General features: G+C 46.2%; 2 protein-coding genes across 2 annotated transcripts; both read right to left on the reverse strand.

Moving 5' to 3' along the window:
* Positions 1–3,699: 3,699 nt before the first annotated feature.
* Positions 3,700–4,549, reverse strand: LOC119321784 (RING-H2 finger protein ATL79-like). The gene has a single exon (XM_037595326.1). The coding sequence runs from the start codon at positions 4,349–4,351 to the stop codon at positions 3,827–3,829; it is 525 nt and encodes a 174-aa protein (XP_037451223.1). The 5' UTR covers positions 4,352–4,549; the 3' UTR covers positions 3,700–3,826.
* A 4,666-nt stretch (positions 4,550–9,215) lies between these two features.
* Positions 9,216–11,730, reverse strand: LOC119324866. Its single transcript, XM_037598637.1, has 2 exons — positions 10,541–11,730; positions 9,216–9,483 (listed from the first exon to the last, which is right to left on the reverse strand). The coding sequence occupies exons 1-2, from the start codon at positions 11,677–11,679 to the stop codon at positions 9,438–9,440; spliced, it is 1,185 nt and encodes a 394-aa protein (XP_037454534.1). The 5' UTR covers positions 11,680–11,730; the 3' UTR covers positions 9,216–9,437.
* Positions 11,731–12,223: the final 493 nt, after the last annotated feature.

Consider the following 12,223-nt stretch of genomic DNA (forward strand, 5'->3'; position numbering starts at 1 on the left):
TGGGCTCTAGGTTAATAGGTTAGTCCCAAAAAATCATATAAAATGACATATAAATGCATATAAATCATCATAGAAGGATAATATAATAGCATGAATACTTTATAAATTATAGATACGTTGGAGACGTATCACACCACGGCGAGGAAGCAGCAGCATGTTGGCTTCCCGAGGCTGTCCACCTCCAGCAAGGCGCTCGTCCCACTGCCCCACCTGCTCCTCTTCGTGTACCCCAAGGAGTTCGAGTTGCAGTCGCTCATGAATTATGTTCATGCGGGACTGGCACGAAGGGGTTCGACTCTTGATTTGGCGGCGGCCTTCATTTGGGGCCTCAGCCGCGGGGCTGCGGGGTGACGGCCAGCGGATGTGCATGGGCCGGAGCCGAGCGTGGGTGGGCGAGGAAGGCGAGAGCGGCGAGGACGAGGCGGCGGCGGCGGCGGCGGCGGCGCGGGGCACCGGGTCCGGGAACGACGGCACAACGCTTGGGGCGGACGTGCAGCTGCGCGAGCCGAACTCTATCCCATGCCAAGGCGACGCGAGACAAACAGTGGTCCACGACGGGAGCGATGGCTACGACCGCGGCGGCTCTGCGTCCCGTGATCCCTTATCTGCATTATGAAGACGAAACAGGACCAACACGAATATAGACGCAGTTATTTCAGAGACCTTCTGCCACGTCATTATGCAAGTCAGCGACTAATTAGTGTGTAATCACGAAATCGGATGCAAAACCATTCTTAATGTGACACAATACCGCTCAGGGCTAGATTAAACTGGTATTGACATTTTTGGGGTTTAAATTATACCAAATTTCACTTGGGGGGTTATGGAGACATCCGAATGGATTTGGGGGTGAAAACTATACTTCTTTCTAGAAAATATACAACTATGAAAGGTTTGAAATTCGAATGATCGGTTAAAATAGATGTATTTTGTTCTCCAGGAAAAGTCTGATGAATCAAGGAATACATCGTGGCTAACACATGCCGAACATGGTGTACCACATGTTGTGCGAGGAGGATTTGTGGAGGGCGTATTTTAATTTTGTGAAGGTTGTTTTCTAAAATTCGTTGATATTTTCTTCCGCGGCTTTCGGTGAAGGTGGTCACAAAGAAGACATGCATGCGCTTTCACATCATCCACACGAGCACGCCCTCTAATCACGCCTTGGGGGCATGATCGAGTTATGGTACTGCCACCCCCTTCATCTATATATGCACATGTTATGAAACCATCATCTGAAACTAAATCAACCCAACGTATCCATAGCCTCACTAGACCACACATTCTCTTTCTTGCATCATTTTATATCTCATTCTTTCTACTACATTTGAGTTTAGCCTTCGTTTCTTAGAGTCCATGCCGCAGCTGGTTCTTAATCATAACTGCTTCCCTTCCCTCTCTTCTTCTTCTCTCTTTTTTCGGAAAAACTTCCAATCTATTCATCTTCAATCATGGCAGTACAACGAATACCAGAAATAAAAATTACATCCAGATTCGTAGACCACCTAGCGACGACTACAAGCACCGAAGTGAGCCGAAGGCGCGCCGCCGTCATCGCCCCTCCATCGCCGGAGCCGGGCACAACTTGTTGTAGTAGACAATCGGGAAGTCGTCATGCTAAGGCCTCATAGGACCAGCACCCCAGAACAGCAACCGCCGCCGATGAAAAATAATGTAGACCGGAAGGATCCAAACCGAAGACACATGAACGTAGACGAACAACGATGAGATCCAATCAAATCCACCAAAGATAGATCTGCCGGAGACACACCTTCACACGCCCACCAACGATGCTAGACGCACCACCTGAACGGGGGCTAGGCGGGAGACCTTTATTCCACTTCAGGAAGCCGCCGCCGTCTCGCCTTCCTGAGTAGGACACAAAACCTAACAAGACTGAAAAAACGACTAAAAACGAAGCCCTTCCGCCGGCCCTTGCCAGGATCCATTGCGCCTCCATGGCCCTAGGGCCACCGGTGACGAGGCGGACCGGCACCGGCGAGAGGCACGAACCCTAACTTTCTTTCTTTCTCTTCTTCTCTCTCATCTAACTTAACGATAATATAATATTTTGATATTTATAACTTATTTACATCGTCTTATTATATACTCCATCTGTCCCAAAATAAGTGTCTCAATCTTAGTACAACTTTGTACTAACTCTAGTACAAAGTTAAGACACTTATTTTGGGACGGAGGGAGTACATGATTTCATTTTAAATTTTCCATACGCCTCCGACAAAGGAGCCGGGTTTCATTATAAGCATATATAATGGAACAAGTCACAAACAGAAAAGAAATAAACGAAAAAAGTACAACTCATGAGATATGACCTACGTACAAAGGAAAGATGTATATATGTACGTCAGTATGTACACAATTACATCACCGCACATATATACTCCCTCCGGTCCTTTTTACTCCGCATGTAAGATCTGTTTGAAGCCAAAACTATTCATAATGTTAGACCGACTTTACGGAAAAAATATTTAACATCCACGATACAAAATCGGTATTATTATATGCGTCGTGCGTTTAATTTCCATACTGTATGACTTTGGTATCGTAGTTGTTGATATTTCCTTTTTTTTACCTGATGTTGATATTTTCTTTATACAACACAAGGTGAAAGTTTACGAAATTTTAATCAAGACGAATCTCATATGCGGAGTAAAATAAGCGTAGATAGTACACACGACGTGATTGAAGATGGATAGATCCGAAGTTTTCTCTTTTAAAGAAAGAGTGTATCCACGTACGTCCAGCTTGGGCCACGTGGTGGAAGCCTTGCATGGGTTAGCTTGTTTTATTTATAGTACGAGTACGATACAGAGAACACTCGCACTGACACACACGCCCACATCATCACCCATCCATCCACCCCGTAATCGATGGATCAACACCGTACGTACGTACGTAAAAAGGATTTGCTCTCTCTAGAAGCTTCATCGCACACACACGTCTACTGTGACGGCGTTGAATGAGCCCACCATCGTCGCTCTCACGCATTCATACCACCGCGGCAGTGTGGGCGTGCCGGTCCACTCACTCACTCATTCCTTCCCCTTTGTTGACAAGACACGCATCGCATCATGGGTGGGTTGCCCGCCACAGACCTTATCTGAATGGACCGATCAACCGAAATCGGAACGGCGACCTGCCACTGCCGGCACCGCACCGTTATTATCCTCCGACGAGAACGACGGCCGCCCTTAGGTCACCGGCGGCGTCCCCGATCGATGGGGGGGTGTGAGGGTGTCTAGCCCCTGCTCGCACCCCCCTGTCTCCGCCCCTGCTCACCGGCCGGCGCGCGCGGCGGCGTCCCCGTCCTGCCGTCCACGCGCTCCTACGCCGCGCGTCTCTCTCCCCCACCGGGGCGGCTGGCGCCTGCCGGGGCGCGGCGCGTGCTCACTGCTAGTCACACGTACGGCACGATAGACCGAACCTTCACGTGGCTCAGACAGTAGAAGCTTCACCACACCACACTTCATCGCTGCGCACAAGGCTCCGGTTGATCGGCTAGTGTGGTTGTGCAGGTTCTTGGCCTTGCCAGTCACTGAGTGCTGGGCTGCCGAACACTGCCGGAGATATATAAAGAAGGACCTGGGGATGTCTTTTCTTACTGATAAATTAACTCATGGATGGAGCCAGTTCGAAACTCAAATCCCTAGCTTGACGAGTCTATTTACACACGGGGCAAACTCACTCATTGGAAAAAAGAAGTAAAGAACAAGGACAGAAGAAGCTGAGAGCGGGAGAAGAGAGACCCGAACGGAGCAAATCGGAGCACTTGCCAGCAATGGAAACGTTCCGCGCGCGGCGTGCGTCAGGGCGGCGGCTGCGCCACGGCTGCGGCGGGCGCGCGGCAGGTCGGGCAGGAGGGGCGGCGTGACCCCGCGGCGGGGGCGGGCACGGCGAGCCAGCGGTCGATGCAGCGCGCGTGGAAGCCGTGGCCGCACGCCGGCATGGCGCGCACGGCGTCGCCGTCCGCGAACTCGGCCAGACAGATGGCGCACTCGTGCGCCGCCGCGCCCGCCAGCCGCGTCCCGGACGCCGAGTACACCAGCAGCGGAGGCAGCGGGGGCGGCGCCGGCACGGCCGGCTTCTCCGGGTCCTCCCCGCCGTCGACGCCCAGCCCCTCCTGCTGCCGTTGCCGGCGGCGGCGGAGCAGGCACCGGACGCCGGCGTGGAGCGCGAGGGCGAGCGCGAGCGCGGCGAGCAGGGAGGCGAGGATGATGGCCATGTTGCCCGCGAAGTCGCCCGCGCCCGAGTAGGGCCCCCACCGGTTGGTCGCGATCGCGGTGGCCGTCGCGTTGCCCCGGCCCCCCCGCGCGCGCTCCGGCGTCGCCATGCCCGGCCTCCCTCCGTTCCCCTCTCGCTCCGTTTCTTTCTTTCTCTGGCTGGCTTCCGCGTGCTCCGTGAAAGCGAGGCTCGCCCCGGTTCACTAGCTGGTGCAGCTGAGTGAGCGAGTGACTAGCTGGTGGAGTGGAGCGGAGGAGGTCGACTGGTTGATTGATTGATTGGTTGCCGTGGTGGTGCAGGTGAGATGGGCCAGACGGAGGGATAGAGGATAGAATAGTTTTAAATAGCGCGCTAAGCATCTTAGCGCCGGACCTCTTCCAAATGCTATAGTATGCTATAGCGGAACTATAGCGTGCTATTTAAAATGTTTGTTCATTTATTTTGACCAAAGTCTCTTAGCGCAAGACTTTTTATAAACGCTATAGCGTGCTATAGCGTAGCTATAGCGGGCTATTTGAAACCGTGGGATAGATACGGGGGTCGGGAGCGTGACGTGCCATGCCCCCCTATCCTCTCCTCGACCGGCTAACCGCCTCTGCTTGTCCTGGCACGATGAGCTGCACACAACGTCGGGACCTGCTGCTGTTTTCCAGCACACCGTATCACGCTCTCGACGCAACGAGAGGACGATGATCTTACTTACATGTGGCCACTGCAACAAAATCACGTGTTTGATTAAACATACAAGTCATTCTTATTTTACATTTTTTTTCATCTCAACCTGGTCAAAACACATGCTCCCTCCGTGCCAAAATATAAGACAGTTTTTTTAAGCCTAGTTTGGTCGAACATAGGGGTATGGCCGAGCAGCCACTCAGCAAACCTACCGAAAGGTTTTGTACGGGTTTTTACAAATTTTATTTATAAACATTCTAGACGGTTCTGGCGTGTCTCCGTTATTTTTGAATTGTTTTTTATCTTCTAAGAAAATCCAAAAAATATTCAGAATTTCAAAATTTTCGTCCGAGCTTTAAAAAGTTCATACTTACAGAAAAATATTGTTTTGATTTGTTTCCAAGAAATGTATGGAATTCCAAAATATGTTCGTGTTTTAAAAAACAAAAAAATCTCAAAAAATGTTCACCTTCCAAAAAATTATCGCATTTTCCATAAAAAATAATCATAGACATTTTCAAAAAGGTTAAAATTTTCAAAAAAAATAAAAAACCTAAAAATATGTTCACACTTTTGTAAAATATTTTTTTGTGTGATTTTCTCAATAGGCTAAATGAAAACAAAATAAGTACTCCCGCCATTCATATTAATTGTTGCTGACTTATTAAGTCCGTGACTATTCATATGGATTGGAGGGAGTTTAAAAAAAATGGTTGCTATAGCGTACATGAGCTCGAGCTCAAAAATTAATACTCGGTATACTTGCTCTTATATTGTTAACTACTCCCTCTGTCCGAAAATACTTGTCATCAAAATGAATAAAAAGAAATGTATCTAGAACTAAAATACATTTAGATACATCCACTTTTATTCATTTTGATGACAAGTATTTCCGGACGGAGGGAGTACTAATGTAAGACCGGTTTAAAGTGTGTGCTAGTCTATCTGGGATTGGGTGAGGGTGGTGATGTGTCATGCACTCAGATCATCATCCTTCACTCATAACTGGATAGCTTCTTCTGCTTTGTTTTGACCTTGCACTTATCTTGACGTGAATAATCCGCATAGTACTGTCAACTCTGACTATTCGAAAGATGCCACTTTGAAAAAGTAATTACGGCAAAATTACACTGCAAAAAATGGTTAATTCGAAATCCAAGCCATGGCCGCAAACGGCATTTATCAAAGTATCAGAATGCTGGCAATGCAATGGTTAAAAGTTTCTTTCCATGTGAATTTTTTGCGTCGACTAATGAAAATTTCAATCAACGGGTCGATCTTGTATGGTTTTTGTGTGTCAGGGTCAATTTTCTGAAGGAAAATGGATAAGGTCGAACAATGGTAAATCCACAGTTGTTTTCTCACCAATAATTCGACCGATCAGGTCATGGGCACCACCATCAGTTGCAAGAAAAAACGATGCAAAATCGAAAACGCAAGTTCTTGTCTCACAACGAGCAACTGAGTTAACTATAAGAAACCCCACCATATTGAAGGCTAGATTAGCAAAAAACATGAATTTACAGAAGGTGGGTCCCACATTTCGCTTACGTGGCATAACAGTTCACGGAGGGGGGGGGGGTTGGTCTAAATTTACCAAATAGTCCCTGAAATTTTACATAGACACCCTTTCTTCGAAAAGCAAAAGCGATCAGCTCCCGTGCATAAAACTGTAGCACTGTGCCCATGAGCTGTCGGAATCCCGCCCGCCGCCGCTAGGTGGTCGCAGCTGCTCCGCGTGCCGGTCGTTGCGCATGAAGGCATGGAGCCAATGGCGACGAACAGCACGCCGCCGGGAGCAGCCGCCCTGCAGGACACCCTCCGCCACCACCGACACCGAGGCGGTCAACGCCGGCAGTCGGGGCCCTCCCTCAGCTTCAAGTAGGCGACCGCCGTATATGGTATGTCTAGCCGCTGGCTAGAATTGATTCAACAACGTAACTAGCTCCTTTGCTTGTATGTCCGCATTCGACCGCGAACAACCGGCCAATCAACGCACACCTAGATCCGCAGTAGACAAAGTACTTCTTGCAACACCGAGCACTGTGCATGCGTGCTAGTTGTTGTTGCTGCTTGCGGGAGGTGCGGCGGCCACCTCGTTCGCGGGGCAGAGGAGGCGCCATCGATCGGGTTCTTGGTGGGGAGACCGGCCGGGCTGAGAGGAGAGCGGCGTGGCGGCGGAGACCCACACACTGCACCGCGAGCATCCTAGGAGGTTTCGAGGCGCCGGGCGTGGATCCGGCGTGGGGCATGGCGTCGGAAGGGCGGGGGCTATCTGGTCGGCGGCGGTAGAGGTGGAGCCAGGATTTCTCAAAGCCTGGGGCTAAAATTAAGGGGCTAGAAATAACACTAAATACCATAGGTAGAAGAAAAACGGCACAAAGGAATTGTTTGGGTCTTCTTCATCTTTGATTCCTCGTTAAAAAACAAGAATGAAACAAAGTTGACTAAAGTCATACTACAATTTAAGATTACCAATTCATTGATTTCGGCTCATAAGAAAGAACTAGGAGAGAAATTTATATTATACTAGAAACTTAACATTACCTATCCAGTCGGTTGTGGAGATGGACCGGTGGAGGGGACCCAGAAAGGACCGCTGCAATGAGGGGAGCGATTGGAGATTTGGAACACCGGTCGCCTGGGCGTGTCTGGTGGACAGTGGACTCGAGCAATCGAGAAGGGTTGGCGGCGCAGCATGAACGTGATTTTTTTAGATCTACTCCCTCCATTTCGATTTACTCGTCGTGGTGTTCGTTCAAATTTGAACTAAAACCATCAGATGGTCAGAGCGATCGTCCATCGTTATGATGGAGAGCGATGTTTTTGTTTAGCGAACGATGGAGAGCGATCTTGTCAAAATCAAAATCCAGTACCGGGCTGGAGCGAACTGGCGATGGAGAGTTCTGTTGGATAATTGGTTCTGTATGGGCTGAGGCCTGGCCAACTGGACTTCTTGTATGACTGGGGCTGGGCCTATATAAGGGAAAACCCTATTGCACGCTCGCTGCGTGACTAGCAATCAAGATGGGCCGGCCAAGTGAGGAGATAGCGCAGGCGCTACAGCATCCCGGTTTTGGGAACCTTCTGGAGGGTTCCTGAACGGTTTAGGGAACCTTCTAGAAGGTTTTTGAACCGGGTTTTCATTGGTTTTTTCTGTTTGCTTTTTCTTTGTTTTTTTCTTTTTCTTTCTTCGTTTTTCTGTTTCTTTATTTCATCTTTCAATTACATTTTCTTCTCTTTTTATTTCCTTTTTGTTCATGTTTTTTCTTAATTCCCCCTTTTTCATTTTTCATATTTCCATTTATTTCTCAAAATGCATGAACTCCTTTCAAACTCAAGAACTTTTTTCAAATTCGTGAATGTTTTTCAAAAACGTTTTCTAAATCATGGATGTTTTCCATATCCGTGATTTTTTTCACATTTGTGAAGTTTTCGCCTAAAATTCATGAACATTTATCAATTTTCACTTTTCCGTAAATCCATGAATTTTTTCAAAGTTCGTGGACCTTTTCCAAATTCATGATTTTTTTGTCCGTGGCCTTTTTCAAATTTGTGAACTTTTATAAAATGCATGAACTTTAAAAAAAATCGTGATTCTTTTCCCAAATCTGAACTTTTCTCAAATCTATAAACCTTTTATTAAACTTTTTTATGAAACCTTGTCAGAGGGCGGGGAGCTTCCACATTGCAAGCTGAAGAAGAGAGTTGGTCCAATTAATTAAGGTAACCGACCCAAAAATCATAAAAAACTAATAAAAACCGCGTACGCAACTGCTGATTCAGCATTATCTTCAGATTTTATTGTATGGAATGCCATGTTTGATGGGGGAAGCAGATATTGAGAAATTTGCAGGTGCTTCACACTGTATATTGCCAGAAGAAAGCTATGAGCTTGAGATTAGCCACTGGGAGTATATAGCAATTGCGGCTTGGATTATGAGTAGCCCTGTGAAGGAGAGGGCCAGGTTCTGATGAAGGTTGAGAGTGATGTACAACAAATTGCAGCAGATTCATGGGCTCCATTATTGAGCAGGTTGACTCAATCAGGTTTGCAACCATCTGCATAGCACCTACCTAAAGTGGCAGCATGCATATGATTTGGGAGAAACAACAATTTGGGGCAAACAACAGAGTTGATGTTGTCATCTTCTCTCTCTCTCTCTCTCTCTCTCTCTCTCTCTCTCTCTCTCCAGTCTTCCCCCATTTCTTGCTTTCCAGATACAATAGAGTAGACAACAGGCATAAATCATGATACAAGACTAGGGCTATCAGAGGTAATAACAAGGTGAAGAAAATCTTGCAAAAGATATATCATGATAATCAAGCATAATAATAATAATAGGTCTTAAACTCCAGAAAGGATCGAAACCAGGTAGGTAGCTCTAGATATTGAAAACAGGTGGTCAAAACTTTCCAGGTTGTCACATGTCATCCATCACAACTAAGGAGAAACTTTGGGATGCATTTATTCTCAACTCATCTACGATGGAGCTCTAGTTTATTGGTAGTGCAGATAGCTAGTGTCCATCCATATCCTTGATCTTGAGCCTGAGCATGGCATTTCTGTTCCAAACAAAATGGGAAAGCACAAAGGATCAGGGATGAAGACGATTAAGCACAAGTGGAACAAGACAAATTGACAAGGCAAGTAATTGTGCAACAACATTCAAATGTTATGTGTCACTCAAAATGCAGAATGATATAATTGACCAAGCAATGATGAGTAGATGCTTCCATACCCCAAACGTGGTGTATTTTTCCTTCTACAACGTGAAAAGTAAAGAAACAATAGTCAATGAGGGTAAAAGTCACCAAGGGGGAGTTTCTAGACTGGATTGTACACTTGACATGTAGGGCAAAAATATCATGGTGGTATATCTAAATTGAAAAACATTTACAACACAAGTGTGCCGGTGTAAACTATGCTATCCAGAACTGATAGGTGTGTATAATTGCATGCTTAAATAGACATACATGGAAATTTTATACCATGACACTACCGTATCCTTTCTCGCAAAAAGAAAAACTATATTATTCTAAAAAAACTACAAGTATCCACATCCAGAGTAACATGAGTGAGGTTCACCGTTCAAGGACAGCTTACTGGTGATAAGAATTCATATAATGTGATATCAATATATGAGAAATGAAGAAGATCTATTACATGAACTTCCATTCTTCAGCTGCTAATCCATCCCTCTAATATCCCGGATATATAACCCAAGACAACAACAATAGTCATGACCAAAAAGCAAAAAAACCAATTGTAGCATTTATAAATCATGCTACAAGTACATAAAACATCTCAATTGTTGCTTACTAGTCTTCCTAAAATGGCCCGAGGAATCAATTATGTACCTACCACCATTCCATGAATGTACTACACCATGACTATTGATGAACAATTAACTAAAATAATAGAGGACCAATAGTTTGTCAATGCCATTCATTCCACAACTACACTGAATATTGTTCGTATATTGATCTAAGCTACAGATTTTAGATTTAAAGCACACAACAAGACAAAGCAACATAATACAAAATAGATTGATAGAGTGTACAATTCAAAAACATTATAACCTCAACAAGACAATAGATTATATGAAGACTAAAAACAAACCTTGCAGGATCATCCTTGGGTGCATGAAATACAGGAGGCCATATCATCATAAGAGGATGGATTTCACAGAAAAATTTATCACCGTCTTCCTTCTCATACACCTTATGCATTGTTCTGCACTTGATGTCCAAGAGGAATGTGCATCGACCCATGTCCAAGAACACAAACTCAGCATTGTCTCCTGCCTGGTTTATAAGGAGAGAAGCATTGCCATCTGACACACTCAAATCAACAAACATCTCACGCAAATAAACGGTGTCCATCAGCAACCATGTGTACCCGTTGTGGAGCCAGATGCGAAGTTGAAACTTCTTGACAAGGATTAGATATACACCAGCAACATCATCGGCCTGTGACAATATGGTGTTTCTCTCACCATATTCCATCCCTTCCGGGAGCTCAATTATGGAGAAACTTGAGGCCACCAAATCCAAGACAATAATGTTGCTCCATCCAGCTGGCACATAGATTTTATTGCTGGACAACACAGATTTAAGTACTGACCATGGACGAGGGGGCTGCTGTACGATCAAGCTATGATTCATGCGCCATATGCCATGTTTCAAGATATATATGTATACCCTGTGTTTTCCGTCCCTTGTTTGGTGCATCAACACATACAAGTAAGACAATTCATCCCCTTCTTCTTTGGGCAGGATTTTAGAGTAAGTAGTGCCGTCGAATAAGTACTGAGATTGGGGGCGTGGAAATGGTGGGAGGATGTCCATGCCTCTCTCAGGACACACCACTTTGTGCACTGCAAACGTGGTTCCAATTTCATCATGCTGCCTAATGAGGACGTTGCCATTCCGGCAACCAAGGATGTAGGTTGGTACCGACGGTACTCTCTGATAGGTGCCAAAGCTAGAGGTTGCGCGTTGGATGACAGCAGTGAGTTCACGGGGCTGAGGCAGTATTGGGATGAAGTTTGGGGTGTGCTCACCTTTGTTGATGTAGAAGCCAAGAAGGCGGGGCGGGTGGATCTCACGAAATCGATGGAGGAAGGCGCGGTCGGAGACATGGGCGAGCCAGCGTGTGCATACGAGGGCGGAGTTGAGAAGGGTGGTGGTGAAGACGGTGCGGAGGAGGATCTCAGTGAGGAGGTTGTCGTCCTCGAGCACCTTGGATACCGCCGCCATTGATGTTGGGGAACGCTGGTCAAACTGGGGTTAGGGGAGAAGAAGTGCAGGTCGATGCCAGGGACGGTGAGGTGAAGTCACCGACGAAATTGCGACACTCATCCTTTAATTGCTTACGTTTCAGGCAAGTGAAGAAACTGCTTCTGGCACCTACCCCAAAAATAAATGACCAGCCAGCCTGGCCATTTAAACCAAAAATGGTAACTGTCACAGTGTGCAATAACTGTGGGCCACCTGCTTTTATCTTCCTTTTTATTGTGGTGGCGTGGGTTGCTTGCCTTTGTGATCCCCACATTGGTCCACTACGGTCACCGTTCAAGTGCTGACCCATTCCAAGCTGCTCATGACATGACCGTGCTCCCCTTCAAACAAAAAGAGCACACATTGTTATGATATTTTTATGTGTTAATTAGTGGTGGCCATAGACAATTTGCAAAGTAAAACAAATGACCATGGAAGTATTAAAAGTACTTATGTGTTTTATTTTCTAATGCAAAAGTTTATTATTTCTTACTGGAAAGTTTATATTTTTTGATTAGGAAGT

The sequence above is a fragment of the Triticum dicoccoides genome, chromosome 6B (genome assembly GCF_002162155.2).
Source record: "Triticum dicoccoides isolate Atlit2015 ecotype Zavitan chromosome 6B, WEW_v2.0, whole genome shotgun sequence".
In the NCBI taxonomy this organism is placed as follows: domain Eukaryota; kingdom Viridiplantae; phylum Streptophyta; class Magnoliopsida; order Poales; family Poaceae; genus Triticum; species Triticum dicoccoides.